We start from the raw sequence: 27,831 nt of genomic DNA, 5'->3' as shown, positions 1-27,831 counted from the left end.
ATATTGTACTCTCCCAAGAATTTAGTACAGTGGTCTGCACACAGTAAGTGTCCAATAAATACAATTGATTGATTGATTGGTCAAAGACAATCTAAGCAGATAAGTCCAAAACAATACAGTTTGGGGTACCCCTTCTGTTCACTGCGTCCTCACAAATGAACCTAATAACTCTCGAGAGTGCCCTCTGTACTTAACGAGAAGCAGCATGGCCTAGTGTAAAGAGGACGGGTTTGGGAGTCTGAAAGACCTGAGTTCTATTCCTGGCTCCACCACTTGCCTGCTGGGTGACCCTGGACAAGTCATTTAACTTCTCTGTGCCTGTTACTTCATCTATAAAATGGGGATTAAGACTGTGAGCCCTGTTTGGAACAAGGACTGTGTCCTACCTGATTAGTTTGCAACTCCCCCTGCCAGTGCCTGGTACATAATAAATGCTTAACAAATTAGAGAAGCAGCATAGTGTAGTGGATAGAGCACAGAATTGGGAGTCAGAAGGTCACGGGTTCTAATCCTGGCTCTGCCAGTTGTCTGGTGTGTGATCTTGGGTAAGTTACTTCACTTCTCTGTGCCTCAATTACCTCATCTGGAAAATGAGGATAAAGGCCGTGAGCCCCACGTGGGACTGAGACTGTGTCCAACCTGGTTACCTTGTATCAACCCCGGCGCTTAGAACAGTGCTTAGCACAAAGTAAGCGCTAACAAATACCATAATAATAATTATTATTAATAATAAATTAGAACAGTGCTTAGCACAAAGCACTAACAAACACCATAATAATAATTATTATTAATAATAATAAATTAGAACAGTGCTTTGGACATAGTAAGCGCTTAACAAATGCCATTATTATTATTATTATTATTATTATTATTATTATTATTATTATTACCGTTTAAAAATAGTCTGTGGGCCACCAGGGCCGGGTCACGATATACCGGTGCCATCTAGTGGTCGAAAATGGGCACTACAGGCCCTGGAGCATGGAAGCTTGTGCGGTGAGTGGTTTCAGGGGAGGCTGCACTTTATACCGCTTTCCCCTCCAGGCCCGAGACCCGGCGCTCCACAAAATGGGAATGATTATTATTATGTTGGTATTTGTTAAGCGCTTACTTCGTGCGTAGCACTGTTCTAAGCGCTGGGGTAGATACGAGGTAATCAGGTTGTCCCACGTGGAGCTAACAGTCTTCATCCCCATTTTACAGGTGAGGTAACTGAGGCACAGAGATGTTAAGTGACTTGCCCAAGGTCACACAGCTGGCAAGTGGCCGAGCCGGGATTAGAACCCACGACCTCTGACTCCCCAGCCTGTGTTCTTTCCACTAAGCCATGCTGCTTCTCAGCCAGAGGACTTTGGCACCTCTGCAGCTGTCTCCTCATGGGCTCTCCCTGCCCCCCCATCCTGGGGGTCTCCAGCTCTACCCCAAGCCTCGCTTTTTTTATGGTATTTGTTAAGTGCTTACTGTGTCCCAGGCGCTGTATTAAGCACTTGGCCCAAGCCCCAGCCACGTTGGCATCTTCAGTACTGAACGACCTTGGCCAATTCTCTTAATTTATCTGGGCCTCAGATAACTCATCAATCAATCATTTGTATTTATTGAACACTTACTGTGTGCAGAGTACCATACTAAGCGCTTGGAAAAGTGCAATATAACAATGCAAATAGAGTTGGTAGACACATTTCTGGCCCACAGTGAGCTCAGTCTAGTCCCTCACAAAAATGGGGATTATGACTGAGCCCTGTGTGGGACAGGGACTGCGTCCAACCCAATTATCTTGTATCTACCCCAGCACTTAAAACAGTGCCTGGTACATAGTAAGTGCTTAACAAATACCATTATTATTATTATTATTATTATTAATAATAATAATAATAACCTGATTAGCTTGTATCTACCCCAGCACTTAAAACAGCGTTTAATACCATTTTTTTAAAAAAAACGTGGTGAGCAGAGACAGCCCTGTCTCGAGCCTCTCCCGCTGTGCTCCCACCTGCTGACCCCTCTGGGTCCCCTCTGTGGGTAACTATGTGCAACCCTTCCAGAATACAGAAGGGAAAATGTGCCTACATGTAAGCATATATGTAACTGTGCATCCGCCTCTGAATACGTACGTGGGGAAACCGTGGCTTTAAGTGAATGTGTAGCTGTGTGCCCACCTCTGAGTATATTCGTGCTCAAACTGTGTGAGTACATATGTAACTCTGCATCTGCCTTTAGGGGTATATGTGGGAAACCATGTGCACATGTGAGTATACGTGTAAATGTGCCCACCACTGAATGTGAATATGGTAAATCCTGTGTGCAGTTGAGTGTAGGTGAGGACTCTTTATTCACCCCTCCCTCAGCCCCACAGCACTTCTGTACATATCCAGAATTTATTTATTTATTTTCATGTCTGTCTCCCTTCTTGACTATAAGCTCCTTTTGGGCAGGGAAAATGTTTACTAACTCTATTATATTGTTATTTCATACTCTCCCAAGTGCTTGGTACAATGTTCTGCACACAGTAAGTGCTCAGTAAATATGACTGATTGATTGGGAGTATGTGTGTGGCTGTGTGAGTGAATATGCTAGAAGCATGGCAGGGGATGGAAGGGCAGGAAAGAGGTCACAGAAGCAGGCATGGATTTGGGGGCACCTGGGGTGCTCTTTATTAGCCAGGCTGGGGGCTGGGATGGGGGGCGGTCCTTGAGTCTGTGGCTGGTGGATACTGACACACTATGTTCCAAGCTGGGAACCCAGGGGTTTGAGCTCCAGCCTCAGCACCTGCAGGCCTTTCCTCTCTTCCTTGGGTTCCTGGAAGAGAAGTCAATCCTAGGGTAACACTTCCTTTCAGCTCTCAGCACCGCTTCCTGAACCTCCAAACCTCAAACATGGGGCAGAGCAAGTCAGAATCAGGGATGGGGGAGCGGAACGGGGAACAGGAACTGGTGTGTGTGTGTCATTGGAGGAAAGGGGGGAATACATGGATGGATAGGAGAGAGAATGGAGACCCTGAGACAGCTAAGGGTGGGTGAGAGCATTCGTGGGCCTATATGAATGTGTCATCACCTGGAAGTGTGGCGGGGGGTTGGGGGCGGGGGGACTCAATGTAGCTTTTCAAAACCCCAAGTGCAGCCAGGGCACCGGGGCTTTTTATTTGGAACACTTTTAGCAAATGAGCAAATAAAATGGTTGAGTCAGCTCGTGGTGGGCAGGGTCTGTGTCTCCCAACTCTGTTATATTGGACTCTCCCAATTGCTTAGTGCAGTGCTCTGCACACAGTAAGCACTCAATAAATCCCATTGATGATGATAAAGAGGAGAAGGAGGAGAAGGACAGCCACAGGGCTGGGAAGGTGGGGGCAGGACTTGTACTTCCCAAGTGTTTAGTACAGTGCTCTGCACACAGTAAGCACTCAATAAATACGATTGCTTCCAGCACCCCTCTCATGTGGGGCTTCCCCACCCTTGCAACTGGCTGTAGCAACTGGCCTAGAGGGCCTGGGCTGTGTGTCCATGGGCAAAGGCAAAGGCAGGGGCAGGGGCAGAGGTAGGGAAAGGGGCAGAGCTGGGCCTGGGGCTGGGGCTGGGGCTGGGGCTGGAGCAGGGGCAAAGGTGACCAGCACTCACCCTGGAAATTCAGCCAGACATGATGTGTTTGACAAAAGCTGCAGAACAGGAGACGGAACAGCGGAACAGCATCAGGATAATGCCCCAGCCCCCTTCCCTCCTTCTCTCCCGACCTCCCACTCCTCTTCCCTTTCTACTTGCTCCTCTCCCCTCACACCACTTTCCGACAGAACTGCCTCAGCCCATCCATTCCCCTCCCTGTCCAACCAGGAACCATCCGGGGCCTTGGGCCGAGCAGGCAGCACCTTCTGCTTTCCTCCACTGCACCTTGGCCCAGAACCAGGTCTGGCACCAGACCCCAGCAGAGATCCAGACCCAGACTCGGACCCAAGCCCAGACCCTGACCCGAGCAGGTTCCGGGAAAGTTGGGCTGATCCCTGGGTTCTGGAGCCACAGATTCCTGTGTAGGGAAGGGGAGGGTGAAAACTAGGAGGAGGAGGAAAAAGAGGAGGATGAGGAAGGGGAGGAGGACGACGAGGATGAGGAGGACGAGGAGGAGAAGGAGGAAGAGGAGGAATGAAGGGGACATAGAGGCGTGGAGGGCTGAAGGGAGAGAGGCAGGGACAGGGACAGAGGAGGAGGAGCAGAGATGGGCAGGGAGGCAGGGAGGCAGGAAGGGGTCGGGGACAGAGGGAGAAGGGGCTGGTCGGAGGCGTGTGGTCAGCAGCTCTGCTACCTTCGTAGTGGATGCAGCCATTGGCGTCCTCCTGCCCGGCCATAAGCTGCTCCACTTCGGCTTCCGTCATCTTTTCCCCTGAAAAAGCCCCACAGCTTAGAACAGTGCTTGGCACATAGTAAGTGCCTAACAAATATCATCATCATCATCACCAGTGCAGAACGACCCTCCACCGCCCCCGCCCCCCGCACAACTCCAGCTGCCCTCCAACCCTGTCCACTCCTCCAGCCCCCCGCGCCCAGCGCCCCCCGCCCAGCGCCCCCCGCCCAACACCAACGTCGGCTGCCCGGCCAGGGGACGGAGAGGGGCGGAGGCCACAGCCAAGGCGAGAGAGTCCCGGGCAACCACCCCAGGACCGAATCTCCCCGCCCCTGCCCCCCGCCATCAGCTCCCCTAGGGACGGGGCCACACAGAGAGGAGGAGGAGGCTTGGTCTCGTGGCCGAGCCCAGGGAAGGGAGCCAGGAGACCCGGATTTTGGTCCTGGCTCTGCCACCGGCCTACGGGGTGGCCGTAAGTGGCTTCATCTCTCTGGGCCTCAGTTTCCACCGGTAAATGGGTCCTGGACCGAGTTGGGCCGTGCGCTGGGCATGCGGTGGGCGTCGGGGGTAGAGGGTCACAGCAGCTTGCCGAGGGTCTACCGGCCCCTAGGCTGCCGGGGGTGGGGGGTGGGGGGGAACGAGAGGCCCCAGCCCCCGTGACTCCCACGGGGCTTGGAAGTCAGAGGTTGTGGGTTCTAATCCTGACTCCATCACTTGTCTGCTATGGGACCTTGGGCAAGCCACTTAACTTCTCTGGGCCTCAGTTACCTCATCTGGAAAATGGGGATTGAGACTGTGGGCCCCACGTGGGACAACCCGATTACCCGATTGCCTCGTATCTACCCCAGCGCTTAGAACAGTGCTTGGCACACAGTACGCGCTTAACAAATACCGTCATTATTATTATTATTTACCCAGAGTGGAGAGGACGTGTCGGAGCTCGGCACCCATGACGGTGCCGTTGCTCTCCTTGTCGAAGACGCGCAGCCCCTCCACGAAGTCCTCATAGGTGCCCTGGTCCTTGCTGCGGGAGATGTGCTGCAGCATCGGCAGGAACGTCTCGAAGTCCAGAGTCTTCGTGTTCATCTCTGCCCGGGGCCGCGGGGGACGGGGCTTACCCAGGGAAAGCCCAGGGGGCGCCAAGCAGGGGCCACCCTTTTCTCCCCTGCGCCCCAAGACCTCCCTCGCCCCCTACCCTTTCTCCCCTACCTCTCAAGACCTCACTCACCCCCTCCCCTTTCTCCTCTACCCCCAGCCCTCTCTCGCCCCACCATACCCATTCTCTCTGCCCCCCACGACCTCCCTCGCCCCCTCCCTTTTCTCTCCTGCCCCACAAGACCTCCCTTAACCCCTAATCTTTCTCCCCTACCTCTCAAGACCTCCCTCACCCCCTACCCTTTCTCCCCTACCTCTCAAGACCTCATTCACCCCCCTCCTTTCTCCTCTGCCCCCAGCCCTCTCTCGCCCCACCATACCCATTCTCTCTGCCCCCCACGACCTCCCTCACCCACTCTCTTTTCTCTCCTGCCCCTCAAGACCTCCCTCATCCCTTACCCTTTCTCCTCTGCCCCCAGACCTCTTTCGCCCATACCCTATCTCCCCTGCCCCCAGGCCCCCCCTCGCCTCCTACCGTTTCTCATGCACCCTCCCCCCCACCCTCTCTCTCCCTCCCTCCACAGAGCCAGTGTCCCCCCAGCTCCCCTCTTTGCAGTCCTCATCAATCATCCCCCCCCTCCGCGTCCCCGATGCTTTCCTCCCCCTGCCCCCTAAAATCTCCTCCTCCGGCCCCTCTCTCCGCGGCCCTTCCGGGGCTCAGACCTTCGGGCTTGGGCTTTCCCAGGACCTTGAGGACGTCGGCGTTGGTGGGGTTCTGGCCCAGGGCGCGAAGGACGTCTCCGCACTGGCTGTAGCTGATCTTCATCTCCCCGGTGGCCGTCCGGTCGAACAGAGAGAAGGCCTCCTTGAACTCTGTGGGGAGACGCAGGGCGATGGCACGTCGGGAGGGAGAGGGTGTGTGTGTGTGTGTGTGTGTGTGTGTGTGTGTGTGTGTGGTGCGGGGGGAGAGTGGGGGAGGGTGACCCCCCGGGGAGAGGTACAGGGAGGGGAAGAAGGGGTCGCAGGGAGCACGGTCGGCTCTCGCGGGGGAGCGGGGAGGTGGGAGGGGAAGTTCTCACCTTCGATCTGTTCCGCGTTGAAGTCAATCTGTGGACAGAGAGAGTGGTGGACGGTCACCGTGGGCGGTGGGCGGTGGGTCGGAGGCAGTGGACGGAAGGCGGGAGGCGGCGGGCCGTGGGAGTTGGGAGGTGGACGAGGGACAGTGGACAGGGGGTGTTGGACAGGGGCGGGAGGCGGTGGGCGATGGGGTAATGGGATGTGGGAGAAGCTGGACACTCCTGGGCCGCAGAGCGGGGAACTTCCCTCTCCCCTTTAGTCTCCTGGGAAATCAGCCTCAGCGGGAAATACTGACCAGGCATCGCCCTCCCTGCAGGGTGCCCCCGCCCCGCCCCCGGGACGTTGGGGAATCCAGGGACCAAGACCTTCCCTGCCCCCCGTGACCAGCTGGTGTCTCCGGCGGCCGGAAGGGGCGTGGGGGCGGGGGGGGCGGGGACTGTCTCCCCTGGGCAGCCCTCCCAGCTTGCTATAAGATTGAGAGCTGGGATTGCCTCACCCTGACTGATGCCCAGAGGGAGCAGAGCCCCGGGGACCGTGCGGGGAGGTGGGACTCCTGACTGAGGGGGCGCAGAGGCCCGGGGAACCAGGACTCCTGGCTCTCCTATTTCTGCAACTGCCGGGCGAGCTGGAGGCCCGCCCCAATCTAGCCTGCCCATCCCTAACTGCCAGCCTGCCGGGAATGCCTCCGCCTTGAGCAGGTGCCTGGCAGGCTGGTGGCAGTGCCGGGCGGGGCGGGGGGCGGGGGGCGGCAGCTGGGCTAGGGGACCGAGCCTGGGGCAGGGGCTGACGGGGGCTCAGCCTGCGGCTCAGTCCAGGGCTCACTCTCTCCCTGGGGGAACAGAGAGATTTCAGCTCCAGAGCCAAGGTGATGGTGGGTCAAGTGGCTGCCAGGCACCAGGGGTTAAAAATAGCGCTGTCCCCATCATTCCTCTGGGCCCCCACTTCCCCCCTTGCACCTCCCCCCTCCAGCCCCCTCGGCCCCTCCCTCCTCCCCGGCCTCATCAGCTCTCCCCTCGGCCCCCACCTCCCCCGGATCCCTTCACATTCCCCCTCAGCCCCCATCACTGCCCCCCGACTCCCCCCCCCAACCTCCCTTTGCTCCTCCCACCTCCCCCTTTGATCCTGCCACCTCTCCCCTCGGCCCCACCTCCCCCTGCCCCAGGTCCCGTCATCACTCCTCTCGGCCCCCGCCACTCCTCCGCTCCCCTCTAAGCCCCCCAGCAACCCCCACTATTCCCCTCAGTCCCCACCACCCCACCACTCCCGTCTGCCAGCCGATGGGAGCAGTAGCAGTAGCAGAGGAGAAGGGGAGGTTTCCATATGGCTGCGGGCTGCAGCTGGAAAGCCTGTTGGATCCTTGATCCTGGCTTCGGGGGATTCATGATGGTGGGATTGGGGGAGTCAGGCCGGGCAGGGGCCAGGGATGAGGGGCGGGGGGAGTCAGGCAGGTGCCCTCTGAGATCCAGAGCTGGGAGCGGGCTCAGGCTTCTACTCTGCCCAGGATGCCCTCAGTCAGCTGCGTGACTTTGGACGTCACTTAACTTCCCTGTGCCTCAGTTACCTCACCTGTAAAATGGGGATTAAGACTGTGAGCCCCCCAGCGCTTAGAACAGTGCTTGGCACATAGTAAGCGTTTAACAAATACCATCATTAGCAGGTTCCGGAGCAGCCGGGCCGGGGGTCCGTGCAGGCGGAGGGGCAGAGGGGCAAGCCACGCTGTTGGACGAGGCTCGGGCTCCCCTTGGGCTGAGGGCAGCGGGGCGGCGGGGAGGGGGCCAACATGGATGAGGAGGTCGCCACGGGGTGGGGAGGAGTTGGGACGGGGCGGGGAAGGGCGAAATGCCGAGGTTCTCCGAACTCCGGCCCCTTCGGGATGGGGTCAGGCCCATCCTTCCGACAGCTCCCCCTGAGCAGGGCAGCGGGGGGCCCAGGAGGGTGTCCACTCTGTCCTCCAAGCGCGACCAGACTCATTCATTCAGTCGTTCATTCAAGCGTATTTATTAAGCGCTTACTATGTACAGAGCACTGTACTAAGCGCATGGGAAAGTATGATACAACAATAAACGGTGACAATCCCTGCCCACAACGAGCTCACACTCTAGAGGGACTGTGACTCAGACTCAGCGGAAACCATGCTGGGCGGGGGGCTGGAGCGGGGAGGGGGAGCTGCAGGGGCAGGGGCCAGAAGGCCGGGACCCCATGTGCCGGAGGGAGGAGGGGGAGGTCAGCTCAGTGACCTGGGCTAGACACTAGACCACCTGACCCAGAAGAGAGAACCGGGGACAACGGCCTCCCGGCCACTGCATCATCTGGCCCCAGCTCCCCTGGGGTCCGGCCGGCATCCTGGGACAGGGAAACCGAGCCTTTGGGCCAAATGGACCCCGCCCTCGGACTAGTCTGCCCTGTGATCAGGGAGCACCCGTCCCCCGCCCCCAACACACACACACACACACACACACACTGCAACACTTAGCCCCAACTCTCCAGGGGTCCGGCCGGCATCCTGCTACAGGCCTTTGGGCCAAATGTCCTCGGGCTTGGGCTGCCCTGCCAACAGGGAGAGCCCCTCTCCCCCACCCTTCTCTTCCCCTGCCCTCCTTTCACTCACCTTCACGCTCTTGGGATCAAAGGCAGGTTCCTTGGGGGGCTCGGGAGCCGGGGCGGGGGTGAGGGCTGGCTTAGCTGCTTCCTTCTTGGGCTCGGGTTTCTTGGGGGGCATAGTGCCGGGGGCGTCGGGAGCAACGGGGATGGGTCTTCACGCCGCAGGGCTGGGACCCCGGCAGGCAAGCGAGAGGCGAGGGGAGAGATAGATGGAGAGAGAGAGAAAGAGAGAGAGAGAGACAGCCAGGGGCCGGGGCTTCTCACCCCCCTTTATATCCCGGCAGGCAGAGCCCACGGGGAGGCCCTCGGGGAGGCCCACGGGGAGGCCGGGAGGAGGGGGCTGGAGCAGCAGGCTCCTGACTATAAAAGGAAGAAACGCCCGTCAGAGGGGGTCCGGCTGACAATTGTCAATTGTCACCGGGCTGGAGCTCCCCGGGCCCCCGCCCTCTCCGGCCCAGGGGGTGGCTCCCCCCTTGCTGCTGGCTGCAGGGAGTACAGGGGGACCAGACCTCGGCCCCCCTCAAAAATGCCAGAGAAAGCGGACCGTGATGAGCTGCCACATGGCAGCTGATAGATAACCCTACACAATGCCCAGGGGAGAGGGGGGCTTTTTTTAGCCCTGGCTGGGGAGGGGGCTGGGGCTGGGGGCTGGGGCCTGGGGGCTGGGCCGCACACATTCCTTTTAAGCCGAGACCTGCTCTGCGCTCAGGCTCTGCCCACCAGGGCTCAGCTTTTGGGCTGGATGCCCACCACACTGGTGGTGTTGGGCCTGGGGCTACCCTCTCCCTGCCCCTCCAGAGCCTTCTGGACCTTTCCCCAGAACTGGCCTCTGAGCCCTGCTTCTTGAGCCTCCTGGTCCAAGCCCCCAGGTCCAACCCCCCTGGTCCAAGCCCTTTTGTCCAAGACCTCCTGTCTGAGCCCCCTGGTCCTGGCTCTTTGGTCCAAGTCCCCTGGTCTCAGTTCCCTTGTTTGAGCGCCCCAGAGGCCTCATTCCCCTCATGGTCCGAGAAGACAGTCTTCCCAGCCTGCCAGGATGGGGGTAGTCTTGGCTGCTTAATGGGATGAAGTTGGCCTGGCCCCTTCCTGACCAGCCCTTCCCTCAAAATCTGAGGTCAAGACTAAGCTAAGCATGTCCCTGGGGTGAGATTGAAGAGCATAATCAAGACAGGCAGCAGCAACAGGAGAGAAACTCAGCCCCCACAAGCAGCAGGGAAGGAGCTGGGAGCGGGGGAGGTTTTCCGTGGGACGTCTCAGCAAGGAGGATGAAAGGCAAAGAAGGTCATCAGAGACAAGCAGCCTCGCCGTTGCCGGGGCCTTGGGTGACAAGGGGTACTAGGCAGAGCTCCAACAGCCACCTCCCCTCACCCAGCCAGCTCAGCCCATTTCACAGATGGGAAGATGGAAAATGGGGGTTCGGGGAGAGGAGGAGTAGGACCTGAGGAAGGGATGGCCAAGAGGGACAAAGAGTGAGGGCATCACTGCGGGGAAAATTGGGGATCAGGGCACAGACAAGAGCTGCAGCAAACAGTGAGTTTGGAACGTGGGAGGAGTTGGGAACCCAAAGTGTGAAATAGTTTCCTGCTCAGAAAGAGTGTGGCAGGTCCCGGGGTCAGGCTGCTTGCCTGCCGGTCTGGCTACAGTTAGACTCTGAGCCGCCCTTATGTCTGCCCACCTCCTGCCTCCTGACTGTACCTCCATCTCGTCTATCTTGCCGCCAACTTCTTGCCCACATCCTGCTGCTGGCCTACAATGCCCTTTCTCTTCAAATCTGACAAAGACTTTCCCCTCCTTCAAAGCCTTATTGAAGGCACATCTCCTCCAAAAGGTCTTCCCTAAGCCCTCTTTTCCATTTCTTCCACTTTTATTCATCCCCACTCCCAGTCCCAAAGCACTTATGTCCATATCTGTAATTTATTTAAGTTAATATCTGTCTCCCCGTCTAGACTGTAAACTCCTTGTAAGCAGGGAATCTGTTATATTTTTATATTGTACTCTCCCAAACAGTACAGTGTTCTGCAGACAGTAAGTGGTCAGTAAATGTGATTGATTGATTGACTGATTGCCCGCCTCCTGCCTGCGGTGGGTTGGGATCTCTTCTCTTCCCTTCATACTCTGAGGGAAATGCAGCCTCAAAGTCCTGCAGGAATTGGGCTAAACCAAAACAAAATGCTAATTTGCTTATCAAGAGCAAGGAGTCAATCTCAAGTATTTGAAATGAAAGAAAAAAACACCTAAAAGTTATAATGAGCACAGTGCTAAATGCTTAGCACAGTGTTCTGCACACAGTAATAATAAATGTATTTGTTAAGCACTTTCTGTGTGCCAGACACTGTACTAAGTGCTGGGGTGGATGCAAGCAAATCGGGTTAGACACAGTCCTTGATCCATATGGGGCTCACAGTCTCAATCCTCATTTTAGAGATGAGGTCACTGAGGCACAGAGAAGTTAAGTGACTTGCCCAAGGTCACATAGCAGACAAGGGCAGAGTCAGGATTAGAACTCATGACCTTCTGACGCCCAGGCCCATTCTCTATCCACTATACCATACATACCATTAATTAATTACAACTGCACTTTTTCCCAAGATACTTTCACAACAATGATTTTATCTTATCCTCACAGCTGCCCTGGACCTAGGGAGAGGCAGTCGTTTTTATTCCTGTTTTAGAGATGGGGAAACTGAGTCACGGGGAAGTTATGTGCCTTTGGTCTTGATCACACACTGCAGATGAGAAGTAGCATGACTTAGTGGAAAGAGCACAGGCTTGGGCATCAGAGGTCATGGGTTCTAATCCCGGCTCCGCCACGTGTCAGCTATGCAACTTTGGGCAAATCACTTAACTTCATTCATTCATTCATTCATTCAATCATATTTATTGAGCGCTTACTGAGTGCAGAGCACTGTACTAAGCACTTGGAAAGTGCAAATCGGCAACATATAGAGATGGTCCCTACCCAACAATGGGCTCACAGTCTAGAAGGAGGAGACAGACAACAGTACAAAGCAAGCAGACAGGTGTCAATACCATCAGAATAAATGGAATTATAACTATATACACATCATTAATAAAATAGAGTAATAAATATGAACAAATATACACAAGTGCTGTGGGGAGGGGACGGGGGTAGGGCGGGGGGGGCAATGGGGAGGGGAGGAGGAGCAGAGGAAAAAGGGGGACTCTGTCTGGGAAGGCCTCCCAGAGGAGGTGAGCTCTCAGTAGGGCTTTGAAGGGAGAAAGAGAGCTAGTTTGGTGGATGTGTGGAGGGAGGGCATTCCAAGCCAGAGGTAGGACTTGGGCCAGGGGTTGATGGTGGGACAGGCAAGAACAAGGCACAGTGAGGAGGTTAGCAGCAGAGGAACGGAGTGTGAGGGCTGGGCTGTAGAAGGAGAAAAGGGAGGTGAGGTCTGTGCCTCATCTGTAAAATGGGGATGAAGACTGTGAGCCCCACGTAGAACAACCTATGAGAAGCCTTATGAGAACCCTATGAGAAGCAGCGTGGCTCAGTGATAAGAGCCCGGGCTTTGGAGTCAGAGGTCACGGGTTCAAATCCTGGCTCCGCCACTTGTCAACCGTGTGGCTTGGGGCCAGTCACTTAACTTCTCTGTGCCTCAGTTACCTCATCTGGAAAATGGGGATTAAGTCTGTGAGCCCCACGTGGGACAACTTGATTACCTTGTATCTACTCCAGTGCTTAGAACAGTGCTTTGCACATAGTAAGCACTTAATAAATGCCATAAAAGAAACCAACCTAATTAACATGTATCTACCTCTATGCTTAGAACTATGCTTGGCACATAGTAAAGATCTTAGCAAATACCAACATTATTATTAATCCCAAACTGGGACCAGAATCCAGGTCTTTTCTCTTTAGGAGGCTTTCCCTGATTCATTCTGAATCTCTCCAAGTTACAGCATCCCATTTCCTCCCACTACCCCCACCACTGCCACTTCAGCACTTCTGTGCCACCTAAGCACTTGGGCACTCACAGCCTCCCTTCAGCACATACTTTGCATTCCTTATTGCTTAAACACTAACTCATGTACATATCACTATGTTTTCTTCTTCCTCCTGTGAATTATTTTGGTGTCTGTCGCCACCTTTCTAGATGATATACCCCTTGAGGGCAGGAATTGTGTCTACTAACTCTACTGTACTTTCCCTGACTTTTAGTACAGCACTCTGCACACGGTACGATTCAACAAGTACTACTGATTGACTGTCCCCCAAAATTCACTGCAGTAGTTTCCACACTCAATAGTCAAAGCAGATCACACCAGAGGCCCAGAACAGATTTTCAAGTCAATCAGTTTGATTCCATCCTGTCTCGCAGGTGTGTAAGAGTGTGTGTGGGAAGGGGTGGCTGTGGGGGAGTGCGGGGCTAGTGAGATAAACAGGCATCATTAAACAGGAGAGTTTCCAGGGCTCTGGGAGGTCAGAGGAGACCAACTGTAGTTTCAGGAGAACTTAGTGGCCCAGTGGAAAATGCACAGGCCTGGGAGTCAGAGGGCCTGAATTCTAATCCTGGCTCTGCCACTTTCTTGCTGTGGTACTGTGAGCAAGTCACTGTAGAAGAAAACCTTCATGGACTCTGTGCTGCGTTTGAGTGGGTACGTCAGAGACAAGTTTCTTACTACTAGCGCTTCCTCCATTCATTCATTCAATCATATTTATTGAGCACTTACTGGGTGTAGAATACTGTACTAAGTGCTTGGGAAAGTACAATACAACAATAAACAGTGACATTCCCTGCCCCAAATGAGCTTACAGTCTGTGGCAGGGAGGAGACAGACGTCAGCACAAATAAATAAAATTACAGATATGTCCATAAGTGCTGTGGGGCTGGGAGTGGGGGAAGAGAAAAAGAAGCAAGTCAGGACGATGCAGAAGGGAGTGGGAAATGAGGAAAAGTGGGGCTTGGAAAGGCCTCTAGGAGGAGGTGTGTCTTCCATAAGGCTTTGAAGCAGGGTAGAATAATTGTCTGTCGGATTTGAGGAGGGAGGGCATTCCGGGCCAGAGGCAGGACATGGGCGAGGGGTCGGCATTGAGACAGGCGAGACCAAGGCACAGTGAGAAGGTTAACACTAGAGAAGCAAAGTGTGAGGGCTGGGTTTTAGAGGGAGAGAAGGGAGGTGAGGAAGGAGGGGGCAAGGTGATGGAGCGCTTTAAAGCCAATGGTGAAGAGCTCTTCTTTGATATGGAGGTGGATGGGTAACCACTGGAGTTTTTTGAGGATCAGGGGTGACATGTCCAGAAAGTTTTTGTAGAAAAATGATCAGGGCAGCAGAGTTCAATAGGGACTGGAGTGCGGACAGACAGGAGGCTGGGTGGTCAGCAAGGAGGATAATGCAGTATTGTGGGTGGGAGAGGATGAGTGATCATATTAAATGCAGTAGCAGTTTGGATGGAGAGGAAAGGGAGGGTTTTAGTGATGTTGGAAAGGTGGGACTGACAGGATTTGGTGACGGTTTGAATGTGTGGGTTGAATGAGAGTGAGGAGTCAAGGATAATGTCAAGGTTAAGGGCTTGTGAGGCAGGAAGAATGGCGGTGCTGTCTATAGAGATAAGAAAGGCAGGTGGAGGACAGGGTTTGGGTGGAAAGATAAGGAGCTCAGTTTTGGAAATTTTAAGTTTGAGGTGACAGAAGGACATTCAAGTAGAGATGTCTTGAAGGCAGGAAGAGTTGCAAGACTGGAGAGAGGGAGAGTGCTCAGAAGAGAGCTACATTGTAGACATAGATTTGGGCATCATCTGCATAGAGGTGATAGTTGAAGCGAATGAGTTCTCCAAGGGAGAGGGTGTAGATTGAGAATAGAAGGGGACTCAAAACTGAACCTTGAGGGACCCCCACATTTAGGGGGTAGGAGGCATAGGAGGAGCTCACGAAGCAGACTGAGAATGAACAGCCAGAGAGATAAGAGGAGAACTAGGAGAGAACAGAGTCTGCGAAGCCAAGGTTGGATAGTGTTTCCAGGAGAAGGGGGTGGTCCACAGTGTCCAAGGCGGTTGAGCAGTCAAGGAGAATTAGGATGGAGTAGAGGTCGTTGGATTTGACAAAAAGGAGATCATTGATGACCTTTGAGAGGGCGGTTTCTGTGGAGTGAAGGGGATGGAAGCCAGGTTGGAGGGGGACAAAGTCTCCTCTGCTCTTCAAGGCCAGCTCAATTCTAAGCAATCCAGAGTTTCTTTATATACAGTTGGTACAACATTTAAATTAATCAAAGAATACAATACAGGATAAATACATCAGTACAGGCAATAATAACTCCATGAGACGGGGTTTCCCCAACCAGACTCTGCTTTGTTCTCCAGGTGATTAAATTCCACAGAAAAGCAGGGCCAGGAGATCTGATTAGATCAACTTGTACTTCCCAAGCACTTAGTACAGTACTCTGCACACAGTAAGCACTCAATAAATACGATTGAATGAATGAATGAATACATCAAGGTAGTAGCCTCATCTTGTTTTCAGCTACTCCTTTTAGAAGACCAGGGAACAAAGGGAAGATATGTGGTGAAGTGTTTGCCTTGACTATTGTGCTTCTCCATTACTTACCTTCTCTGTGGCACACTTTCTTCATCTGTAAAATGGGGATTCAATACCTGCCCTACTTTCCTCTTCGGCTGTGAGCCCCATATGGGGCAGGGAATGTGTCCTATCTGCTTATACTGTATCGACCCCAGAGCTTGGAACACAAAAATACCAGAATTATTACTCTAATTTAGATGGAAAGAACAAAAATCTGTGTGTCAATTCTGCTGGACTGACAGCAGAGTTGCTGACCCCCGGAAGCTGCTTAAACTCTGCCTCAGTGGGCCGCTCTGGCCTCTCTGCCTGAGGGTTAAGGTTAACCCTCCCTTCCTGATGCCCCAGAAAAAAGCCCATGGATGAGGCTCAGTTCTCACCCAGATTCGCCTGTCCCTTACATGTCTTAGTCCTACTCTCCATTCCCCATCAACAATCAGCTAATCAATCAATGGTATTTATTGAGTACTTACTGGATGCAGAGCATTGTACTAAGCATTTGGGAAAGTACATTTGAGTTGGTAGTTATGATCCCTGCCCAGAAGGAGTTTGCAATCTACAGTGGGAGACAGATACTGAAATAAATTATAGTTAGGGATAATGGCATAGCAATAATAGTATTAATAATAATTGTAGTATTTGTTAAGTGCTTACTGTGTGTCAAGCATTGTTCTAAGCACTGGAGTAGATACAAGTTAATCAAGTCAGATGCTCTTACTTTCCCACATGAGGCTCACAATCTAGGTAGGAAGGAGAACAAATATTAAATCCTCATTTTACAGATGAGGTAATTGAGGTGCAGAGAAGTTAAGTGACTTGCCCAAGGTCACAAGTGGCACAGCCAGAATTAGAACCCAGGTCCCTTCATTCATTCATTCAATCGTAGTTACTGAGAGCTTACTGTGTGCAGAGCAGTGTACTAAGCGCCTGGGAAGTACAAGTCAGCAACATATAGAGACGGTCCCTACCCAACAACGGGCTCACAGTCTAGAAGGGGGAGACAGACAACAAAACAAAACATGCAGACAGGTGTCAAAGTCATCAGAACAAATATAATTAAAGCTATATGCATATCCCTGGCCTGTGGTATTTCCACTAGGCCACTTTACTTCTCAGTAGACCCTGCTGCAAGGGGTGAGAAGAAAAGTATAGTTTTGAAATAGCATACAGAAAGAACTGGCAGGACTTGGAGACAGACTGACTGTGGGACGTAACTCAGAGAAGGGTCGAAGATGACTCCAAGGCTGTGAGCTTGTGGGATGGGGAGAATAATCGTGCACTGTCACCTGTGGTGGGAAAGTTAGGAAGGAAGATGAGTTCCGTTCTGACGATATTCAATTCCAGGTCATCCAGATGGGGGTGACCCAAAGGCAAAAGGAAATTAAAGACCGAGTAAATAGGAAAGAGGTCAGCAGAGACATAGATTTGGGAGCTAAGTGCATAGAGGTGGATGTTGAAACCAGGTAAGCGAAAGAGCACTCTGGGGGTATTCTGTGAAACTCTCCATCAGCTGGCTCCCTCTTACCCATCTGCTCTCTTCTCCCACTGCATCCCATGCCATGTTTTTAGCTTCTCCCAAGATAATCTCCTAACTCAATCATGCTCTCTCATGCTCATGCTGACCTCCCTGCGTTCCTTCCCATACTCCTCGGGGTCTCCCTCTCCTGGCTAGATGCCTCATAATCTAGGGGAGGACCAAAACACTGTCTCTTGGCTCTCCTTAATCAATCAATCAATCAATCATATTTATTGAGTGCTTATTGTGTGCAGAGCACTGCATTAATAGTTTGGGAGAGTATACTAGAACAGAGTTGGTTGACGCAAACCCTGCCCAAAAGGAGCTTACAGTCAAGAGGGGAGACAGACATTAAAATAAATAAATAAATAGATTTCGGGTATGTACAGAAGTGCTGTGGGGCTGAGGGAGGGGTGAATAAAGGGTACAAATAATAATAATAATAATGATGGTATTTGTTAAGCGCTTGCTATGTGCCAAGCACTGTTCTAGGCACTGGGGGGGAATACAAGCTAATCAGGTTGTCCCACGTGGGGCTCACAGTCTTCATCCCCATTTTACAGATGAGGTTACAGGCACAGAAAAGTGAAGTGACTTGCCCAAAGTCACACAGCGGACAAGTGGAGGAGTCGGGATTAGCATCCATGACCCCTGACTCTTAAGCCCGTGCTCTTTCCACTGAGTCACGCTGCTTCTCAAATCCAAGTGCAAGGGCGATGCAGAAGGGAGTGGGAGAAGAAGAAATGAGGGCTTAGTTGGGGAAGGCCTCTTGGGGGAGTTGGACTTTTAAAAATGCTTTTAAGGTAGGGAAAATGATCATCTGTTGGATATGAAGAGGGCATTACAGTGCAGAGGCAGGAGATAGACAAGACTGAGGACAGCGAGGAAGCTGACAAAGTATCCAGCAGCGCATTATCAAGCAAAAACTCCTCACTATTGGCTACAAAGCTCTCCATTACCTTGCCCCCTCTCACCTCACCTTCCTTTTCGCCTTCTACATCCCAGCTTTCACACTCTGCTCCTCTGATGCTAACCTTCTCACTGTGCCTCATTCCCACCTGTCCCGCCGTTGACCCCTGGCCCACATCCTAACCTCTGGCCTGGATTGCCCTCCCTCCTCAAATCTGCCAAACTAGCACACTTCCCCCCTTCAAAGCCCTACTGAAAGCTCACCTCCTCCAGGAAGCCTTCCTGGACTAAGCCCCCCTTTTCCTCGGCTCCCCCTCCCCATCACCCCAAATCACTCCCTCTGCTCTACTCCCATCCCCACCCCGCAGCACTTGTGTGTATATAATAATAATAATAATAATTAATAATAATTATGGTATTTGTTAAGTGCTTATTATGTGCCAACACTGTTCTAAGCACTGGGGTAGATAGAAGGTAATCAGGTTGTACCACATGGGGCTCACAGTCTTGATCCCCATTTTCCAGATGAGGTAACTGAGGTACAGAGAAGTGAAGTGACTTGCCCAAAGTCACCCAGCTGACAAGCGGCAGAGCCGGGATTAAAACCCATGCCCTCTGACTCCCAAGCCCGGACTCTTTCCACTAAGCCACACTGCTTCTCGTGTATATATATATATAATATATAATTCTATTTATTTTTATTAATGATGTGTATGTATCTATAATTCTATTTATTTATATTGATGCTATTGATGCCTGTTTACTTGTTTTGATGTCTGACTCCCCCCTTCTAGACTGTGAGCCCATTGTGGGCAGGGATTGTCTCTGTTGCTGAATTGTACTTTCCAAGTGCTTAGTACAGTGCTCTGCACACAGTAAACGCTCAATAAATACAATTGAATGAATGAATGAATGAGTGATCCCCACTCATTTTATTTCTCTCCCTTATTGGTCCCAACCCACATACCTCCTCAATCAATCCATCAAGTACCTACATAAGTATTTGTTAAGTGCTTACTATAATAATTCTGCATTATATTCTCCCCCTCTAGACTGTAAGCACACTGTGAGTAGGGAACACATCTATCCACTCTTGTATTGTACTCTCCCAAGCACTTAATGCAGTTCTCTGAACACAGTAAAAACTCAATAAATACAATAGATTGATTGGTAATTGTGGTATTTGTTAGGTGCTTACTATATGCCAAGTCCTGGGTTAGAGAATCAGATAGAACTCAGTCCCTGTCCCACATGGGATGCGCAGTCTACCTGGGAGGGAGAATGATTATGTTATTCTCCTTTCTTAAGATGAGGAAACTGAGGCACGTCATGCAGAAAAGAAGTTGCAGAGCCGGGACTAGAACCCAGTTCACCTGACTCATGACCTGATGCGTATATATCTATAATTCTGTATCTATAATTCTATTTACCTATTTTGATGCTATCGATGCCTGTCTACTTGCTTTGTTTTGTCTGTCTCCCCCTTCTAGACTGTGAGCCCGTTGTTGGGTAGGAATTGTCTCTACCTGTGGCTGAATTGTACTTTCCAAGCGCTTAGTACAGTGCCCTGCACACAGTAAGTGCTCAAAAAATACGAATGAATTTATGAATGAAAGTAGGGATTGTCTCTGTTGCCGAATTGTCCTTCCCAAGCGCTTAGTACAGTGCTCTGCACAAAGTAAGCACTCAATTAATACGATTGAATGAATGACTCCCGACCCTGTGCTCTCTCTTCTAAACTCGAGCATTATCCTAAGTTTTTGGGAAGAGAACAGTGGATGCACAAGGCACGGCCCCCATCCTTGCTTGGGGTTTCCAGACTAACAGCGTTACCAGCCGGCCGCCAGCGAGGGCCGCCAAAGTGCTTTATCGGGGAGCCGCACAAGGCTTGAGGGTTGGTTTTCCTTTTTTAGTGGTACTTGTTAAGCGCTTACTATGCTCAAGCACTGTTCTAAGCGCTGGGAGGCTCAGTGGAAAGAGCGCGGGCTTGGGAGTCAGAGGTCATGGGTTCTTATCCCGGCTCCGCCGCTTGTCAGTTGGGTGACTTTGGGCAAGTCATTTCACTTCTCTGTGCCTCAAGTTACCTCATCTGGAAAATGGGGATCAAGACTGTGAGCCCCATGTGGGGCAACCTGATAACCTTGTATCCTCCCCAGCGCTTGGCACATAGTAAGTGCTTAACAAACACTTCACAAGAGCTTAGCACAGTGCTCTGCACACAGTAAGCGCTCAATAAATACGATTGAATGAATGAACAAATTCCATTATTATAAAAGGTAACCGGATTTACTTTAGTATGGCCCTAACTATCTTTTCTGCTGTTAGAAGTCAATGGTTTCCCGGGGTTCGTTTGTTCATTCATTCATTCACTCATTCATTCAACCGTATTGACTGAGCTCTTACTGTGAGCAGAGCTCTGTACCAAGCGCTCTGCCGCTGATCTCCTCACTGTGCCTTGTTCTCTTCTGTCCCGCTGTCGACCCCCGGCCCCCGTCCTCCCCCTGGCCCGGAATTCCCTCCCTCCGCACATCCGCCAAGCTAGCTCTCTTCCTCCCTTCAAAGCCCTATTGAGAGCTCACCTCCTCCAGGAGGCCTATTACTCTATTTATTTATTTTACTTGTACGTATTTATTCTATTTATTTTATTTTGTTAATATGTTTTGTTTTGTTTTCTGTCTCCCCCTTCTAGACTGTGAGCCCAGGGTTGGGTAGGGACCGTCTCTACATGTTGCCAGCTTGTACTTCCCAAGCGCTTAGTACAGTGCTCTGCACACAGTAAGCACTTAATAAATATGATTGATTGATTGAGGCCTTCCCAAACTGAGCCCCCTCCTTCCTCTCCCCCTACTCCACCTCCCCATCCCCCCCACCTTACCTCCTACCCCTTCCCACAGCACCTGTATATATGTATATATGTTTGTACATATTTATTACTCTATTTATTTTACTTGTACATATTTATTCTATTTGGTTTACATGTTTTGTTTTGTTGTCTGTGTCCCCCTTCTAGACTGTGAGCTCGCTGTTGGGTAGTGCCCATCTCTATATGTTGCCAACTTGTACTTCCCAAGTGCTTAGTACAGTGCTTTGCACACAGTAAGCGCTCAATAAATTCAATTGATTGATTGAGGCCTTCCCATCATCACCATCATCAATTGTATTTATTGAACGCTTACTGTGTGCAGAGCACTGTACTAAGCGCTTGGGAAGTACAAATTGGCAACATATAGAGACAGTCCCTACCCAACAGTGGGCTCACAGTCTAAAAGGGGGAGACAAAACCAAACATACTAACAAAATAAGATAAATAGAACTCCTTCCTCTCCCCCTACTCTACCTCCCCACCCCCCCACCTTACCTCCTACCCCTCCCCACAGCATCTGTATAAATGTATATATGTTTGTACATATTTATCACTCTATTTATTTTACTTGTACATATTTATTCTATTTTATTTGGTTAATATGATTTGTTTTGTTGTCTGTCTCCCCCTTCTAGACTGTGAGCGTCCATCCCCCCGGTCTTACCTCCTTCCCTTCCCCACAGCACCTGTATATATGTATGTATGTTTGTACATATTTATTACTCTATTTATTTATTTATTTTACTTGTACATATCTATTCTATTTATTTTAATTTGTTAATATGTTTGGTTTTGTTCTCTGTCTCCCCCTTCTAGACTGTGAGCCCACTGTTGGGTAGGGACCGTCTCTATATGTTGCCAACTTGTACTTCCCAAGCGCTTAGTACAGTGCTCTGCACACAGTAAGAGCTCAATAAATACGACTGATTGATTGATTGATTGATTGGTCTTATGCTCGAGCTGCCGAATGCTGCTGGCGAAAGTCTAAACACCGTGCCAACCTCGTTCACTGCAAGTTTATCCTTTCCTGCCTTAACTCAGCCCTCGTCCCCCTTTCCATCCCCCCATTTTACCTCCTTCCCTTCCCCACAGCACCTGTATATATGTATACATGTTTGTACATATTTATTACTCTATTTGTTTTACTTGTACATATCTATTCATTTTGTTTGTTTGGTTTTGTTCTCTGTCTCCCCCTTCTAGACTGTGAGCCCACTGTTGGGTAGGGTCTGTCTCTATATGTCGCCAACTTGTATTTCCCAAGCGCTTAGTACAGTGCTCTGCACACAGTAAGCGCTCAATAAATACGATTGAGGCCTTCCCAGACTGAGCCCCCTCCTTCCTCTCCCCCTACTCCCCCTCCCCATCCCCCCACCTCACCTCCTACCCACTCCCCACAGCGCCTGTACATGTATATATGTTTGTACATATTTATTCTATTTTATTTGGTTTATATGTTTTGTTTTGTTGTCTGTCTCCCCCTTCCAGACTGTGAGCCCGCTGTTGGGTAGGGTGCGTCTCTGTTGCAACCTTGTATTTCCCAAGCGCTTAGTAGTAATAATAATAATAATAATAATGGCATTTATAGTATTGTACATTGTAATGGTATTTATAGTCCAGTGCCCTGCACACAGTAAGCGCTCAACAAATACGACTGAATGAATCATCATCATCATCATCAATCGTATTTATTGAGCGCTTACTATGTGCAGAGCACTGTACTAAGCGCTTGGGAAGTACAAATTGGCAACATATTGAGACAGTCCCTACCCAACAGTGGGCTCACAGCCTAAAAGAATGAATGAAAGTACAATTCGGCAACAGAGACAATCGTTACCGAACAACGGGCTCCCGGGCTAGAAGGGGGAGACAGACAACAAAGCGAGTCGAGCGTTTCCGATTAGCTGGATTTCTATCCGCTCGGAACGAACGGATCGGGCCGGATGGGGCCGGATGGGACCGGATGGGACCGGATGGGCCCGGCCTACGGCAGCCCCGGCTCCAGCCCCGCCCGCCAACGTCCCTCAGAAGCCCCGCCCCCCCGCCCTCCGCCGATTGGCTACGGTCTGCGCGGGTGAAAGAGCGGGCGGGAAGGGCGAGCCTCCGCTCGGCCCCAGCTTCGGGTGTCTCCGACCGCCCTCGGCTGTTTCCGTCAACCCCCTCCCGCCCCTTCGGCTCCCTCCGGCCCCCTCCGGCCGCTTTCGGGCCTTTCCGCCCGGCCCGCTCGGGTGTCTCCGCCTCGGAGATTTCCGTGTCCCGCTCGGGGGAACTCGGCCGGCGCTCGGCCTCCCCCATCCCCCGGTAACGGTCGCTGGTGAGTTTAAATGAGACGGGTCTGGCCGAGCCGCAGCCGCTGCCGGGGGCCTGAAGCGGAGCGGGGAGCGGGGAGCGGGCCCCGACCGCCACCATGACGGTGCTGCAGGAACCCGTCCAGGTAACGACCCCTCCGGGGCCCGCGGTCTCCGCCGGGCGGAGGTGCGGCTCCCGGCCGGCCCGCCCGCCGGCCCGCCCGCCCGCGGCCTGCTGCGGCCTAGGCCCCGCGGACGCCCCCTCCCCCTGCGCCCGGACCCCCGGGCCCCCGGACCCTGTCCTCGGGGCTGGGGCCTGGAGGGACCGCCCAGCCCGCTCTCCAATCAATCAATCAATCAATCGTATTTATTGAGCGCTTACTGTGTGCAGACCACTGTACTAAGCGCTTGGGAAGCACAAGTCGGCAAGCGCCGGGGGGGTCCCTCCAGTGGGAAAGATAGGGGGAGGGGGCGAGGGCCTGTCAGCCTAAACACACGTGCGGGGTCCCAGGGGCCCGCACCCACCGGCTCTCCATCAATCAATCGTATTTATTGAGCGCTTACTGTGTGCAGAGCACTGGACTGAGCGCTTGGGAAATACAAGTTGGCAACATATAGATAAAACGCTCTGTTTTCCCCTGTTAGACTGTGAGCCCACTGTTGGGTAGGGACTGTCTCTATATGTTGCCAATTTGTACTTCCCAAGCGCTTAGTACAGTGCTCTGCACATAGTAAGCGCTCAATAAATACGATTGATGATGATGATGATGATGTTGCCAATTTGTACTTCCCAAGCGCTTAGTACAGTGCTCTGCACACAGTAAGCGCTCAATAAATACGATTGATGATGATAGGGAGTGTCTCTATATGTTGCCGACTTGGACTTCCCAAGCGCTTAGTACAGTGCTCTGCACACAGTAAGCGCTCAGTAAATACGATTGATGATATGGAGACAGTCCCTACCCAACAGTGGGGAGGGGGGAGGGTTGCCCTGCCCCCCCCTTGTGCCCCCACCCCGGGAGCGCCCCCCCCTCCCCTCCCGCGGGGCAGCGGGGGGCGAGGGGCCCCCGCTCCGCAGAGGCCCCGTTTAGGACCAAAGGGACTAGATGCCCCGCAGAGCCCGAGCTCAGCCGCAGGCCTGCCTGTGCCCCAGCGGGACACGAGACCTGATTTGTAAAGTGTGTGTGTGGGGTGTGTGTGTGTGTGTGTGTGTGATGGGGGAGGGGGTTAATAGGTAATGGGCTGGGGTCGCAGGGGCCTTCCATTTCTCCACGTCCAGCGCCTGGGACGCTTTAAAATGGCCCTTCTTGTCAGCCTCACTGCCATCACTGTCACTGCAGAAATCAGGTATGCTTGGGATGTTCGCTCCTCTTCGGGGCTGGGAGACCCCGTTGGATTTGGGGTGCCTGGTGCACTGCCAGAGCATCTCTTTCCCCTTGGGAATCAATCGGTGAATCGTATTTATTGAGCGCTTACTGTGTGCAGAGCACTGTACTAAGCGCTTGGGAAGTACAAGTCGGCAACACATAGAGACAGGCCCTACCCAACAGCGGGCTCACAGTCTAGAAGGAGCATAGACCTTTGTGCAGTTCAGTTCAATCGTATTTATTGAGCGCTTACTGGGTGCAAAGCACCGTTCGAAGCGCTTGGGAGAGTTCAATACAGCAAAACAATAAACAGACACATTCCCTGCCCACAATGAGCTGGCAGTCTAGAGGGGGGAGCTCCTCTCACCTTCCTTCCACCGACCCCTCCGGGCCCCATTCCTAGCAGTGGACTCAGTGCATCAGCAGAGGCCATTCCGTTTGTTTTGCTATGTGCTGAGCATTGTATTAAATGTTTAAGAGAGTACAATACAAGAGTCTGTAGACAAGTTCCCTGCTCATAACGAGCTTACAGTCTAGATGGAGAGACAGACGTTAAAATAAACAAATTACGGATAGGGACATAAGTTTGTCGTTCCAAAGCAAATGGCAGTGGCGAAGGGAGAATGTTGCCATTGACTTAGGTTCATGGTGGTTTAGTTTACGAAAGTGCTTCACTGCTGGTGACATTGAAACCGCCATTCCAATGGTAAATGCTCAGTGAAACGCTCTGTTTTCTGCTTCGTTAAGAATCCCGGTGGTCAACAATTAGTTCTTTTTCCTCCCAAATCCAACATCCTCGCTGTCTTTGAGGGCCCAAGTGGCCTTTGCTATTGCTGAATCCTTAGGCCATGGGAATAGTACTTGGACTCAAGACTCATAAGAGGATTCTGCTTTTATCTAGTCATTTTCTCTGGCCCCTGGGGGGGGGGGGGGGGTTTGTGTGTGTGTGCGTTAGAGGGTGGGGGTCTTTGAGCATTAAGAGTTGCTGCCTTTACCTTGTAAAGTGACTGAGCTGAGGGCATTTTTCATGCTTGCATGTCAGCTATTCAACTGATGTTTCAAATTTGGACAATTCAGTCAAAATGATACCTTATCCTGTTTGCCTTTTTTTTCAAATTTATCTATCTCCTCTTCCCCAAAGGTACCTCAAATGGTTTTAACATGTAAACAAGCTCTTCATTATAGTGAACCTTTGTGTGTTGGGTCTCGAACATCTCAGATATAAGATGTTGTAGGTTTTTTGTTGGGCGGTTTATTTTTTTTAATAATCAAGAGACTTGGACACCTGAGTCTCATTTCCAGTACTGTCTCTCATGGAGTTCTGTTATCAACAGTTCGATGGCTCACAAGAGTTCTGATGATTTTGCTATTTGGAGACATGTCCAGGTTGAGTAGAGCTTTAGACTTTGAAACCCTTCGACCTTCTGGATAGCTTTCGTAAGTCTAGAGGAATCTTTGTGACTTCAAGTATACCCACTTCTCCTCTATCCTTAAAAAACCTTACCTGGCTCTCACTACCTGACCAAGCATCTTGAATGGGTTGTTTGCATCCACTGCCTCCCCCTTCCTATCCTCCAATTCGTTCCTTGACCCTCTTCAATCTGGTTTCCGTTCTCTCTGCTAAGGCTGTCCTCTGCAAGGTCACCTGTGACTTCTTGCCAAAACTAAAAGACTCTCCTACAGCTTGATCCTCCTTGACCTCAGCTGCCTTCAACACTGTGGACCACCCTCTTCTTGAATAGATGCTCTCCGACCTTGATTTTATTGCCACAGACTTCTCCTGGTTCTCCTCTTGTCTTTCTGGCCAAACTTTCTCCGTGCCTTTCGCCAGCTCTTCCTCTGCTTCCCACCCTCTAGCTATGGGAGATGAGGAAGGGTAGGGGGCCCCTTAAGGTTCTGCTCTGGATCCCCTTCTCCTCCCGACTTCTAATCCCAGGGCTGTAACTGCCGTCTCCAATGCAGATGATTCCCAAATCTGCCTCACTAGCCTCGGCCTCTCCCCTGCTCTGCAGTTGCACATCTCCTCCTGCCTCCAGGACATCTCTGTGTGGATGTCCCACTAACACCTGCAAATTCAGCATGTCCAAAACTGCTCCCCAAGTACTCTCCTCTGCCAATACAGTGGACAGCACTACCACGCTCCCAGTCACTCAAGCATGTATCAGGTTGTCCCATGGGGGGCTCACCATCTTCATCCCCATTTTACAGATGAGGGAACTGAGGCCCAGAGAAGTTAAGTGACTTGCCCAAAGTCACCCAGCTGACAAGTGGCGGAGCCTGAATTCGAACCCATGACCTCTGACTCCAAAGCCCGGGCTCTTGCCACTGAACCACGCTGCTTCTCGAATGAATGAATGAATGAATCATCATCATCATCATCAATCACCGTACCTCGCTCTCGCCTGTCCCGCCATCGACCCCCGGCCCACGTCATCCCCCGGGCCTGGAATGCCCTCCCTCTGCCCATCCGCCAAGCTCGCTCTCTTCCTCCCTTCAAGGCCCTGCTGAGAGCTCACCTCCTCCAGGAGGCCTTCCCAGACTGAGCCCCTTCCTTCCTCTCCCCCTCGTCCCCCGCTCCATCCCCCCCATCTTACCTCCTTCCCTTCCCCACAGCACCTGTATATATGTATATATGTTTGTACATATTTACTACTCTATTTATTTTATTTGTACCTATCTATTCTATTTATTTTATTTTGTTAGTATGTTTGGTTTTGTTCTCTGTCTCCCCCTTTTAGACTGTGAGCCCACTGTTGGGTAGGGACTGTCTCTATATGTTGCCAATTTGTACTTCCCAAGCACTTAGTACAGTGCTCTGCACATACTAAGCGCTCAATAAATACGATTGATGATGATGATGATGTATCTGAAGCATTATCCTCGATACTCCACCTCTTTCTACCCCTGTATTGGACTTGCCAAGTCCTAACATTTCCAGAATTTGCCCCTTTCCATCTTTCCCAGTGGTCACCATGCTTGGCCAGGCACTTGACATAGCCTGGCTTGGCTGCTGCAGCAGTCAGCCTCCTTGCTGATCTCCTGGCCTTCAGTCTCTTCCCTCTCCAGTCCGTACTTTGATGTTTTGTACCTGTTGTTCTGCACATGTCTCTCCACCCCTCCAAAACCTCCAATAGTTACCCATTCCTCTGCCCTTGAGGGAGAAACTCCTGACTTTTAAGGCATTCAAAAAGCTCTCTCTTTCCCTTACTTATCCTCCCTCTTCTCCCACTACTCTCCACCTCACATGCTTCATTCTTTTCTA

The 27,831-nt window shown here is 51.8% G+C and overlaps 2 protein-coding genes across 9 annotated transcripts in view; one reads left to right on the top strand and one right to left on the bottom strand.

Moving 5' to 3' along the window:
- Window positions 1-2,623: 2,623 nt before the first annotated feature.
- On the bottom strand, window positions 2,624-9,264 carry MYL4 (myosin light chain 4). The gene is made up of 7 exons (XM_038754371.1): window positions 9,107-9,264; window positions 6,501-6,528; window positions 6,145-6,294; window positions 5,241-5,414; window positions 4,288-4,365; window positions 3,612-3,649; window positions 2,624-2,796 (listed from the first exon to the last, which is right to left on the bottom strand). Exons 1-6 carry the CDS (start codon window positions 9,215-9,217, stop codon window positions 3,621-3,623), a joined length of 570 nt encoding a protein of 189 aa, XP_038610299.1. The 5' UTR covers window positions 9,218-9,264; the 3' UTR covers window positions 2,624-2,796; window positions 3,612-3,620.
- A 13,916-nt stretch (window positions 9,265-23,180) lies between these two features.
- CDC27 (cell division cycle 27) overlaps window positions 23,181-27,831 on the top strand; it is a 74,405-nt gene continuing 69,754 nt past the window's right edge. For all 8 annotated transcript variants that reach the window (XM_038753521.1, XM_038753517.1, XM_038753520.1 and 5 more), the window contains exon 1: window positions 23,181-23,348. In XM_038753521.1, coding sequence (XP_038609449.1) covers window positions 23,322-23,348 — 27 coding nt within the window. In that variant the 5' untranslated portion in view covers window positions 23,181-23,321. The remainder of the gene's footprint in view (window positions 23,349-27,831) is intronic.

Source organism: Tachyglossus aculeatus, chromosome 11, assembly GCF_015852505.1.
Source record: "Tachyglossus aculeatus isolate mTacAcu1 chromosome 11, mTacAcu1.pri, whole genome shotgun sequence".
Taxonomy (NCBI): domain Eukaryota; kingdom Metazoa; phylum Chordata; class Mammalia; order Monotremata; family Tachyglossidae; genus Tachyglossus; species Tachyglossus aculeatus.
Note: the sequence above shows the minus strand (reverse complement) of the source record. Positions and strands in the feature narration are given on the sequence as shown.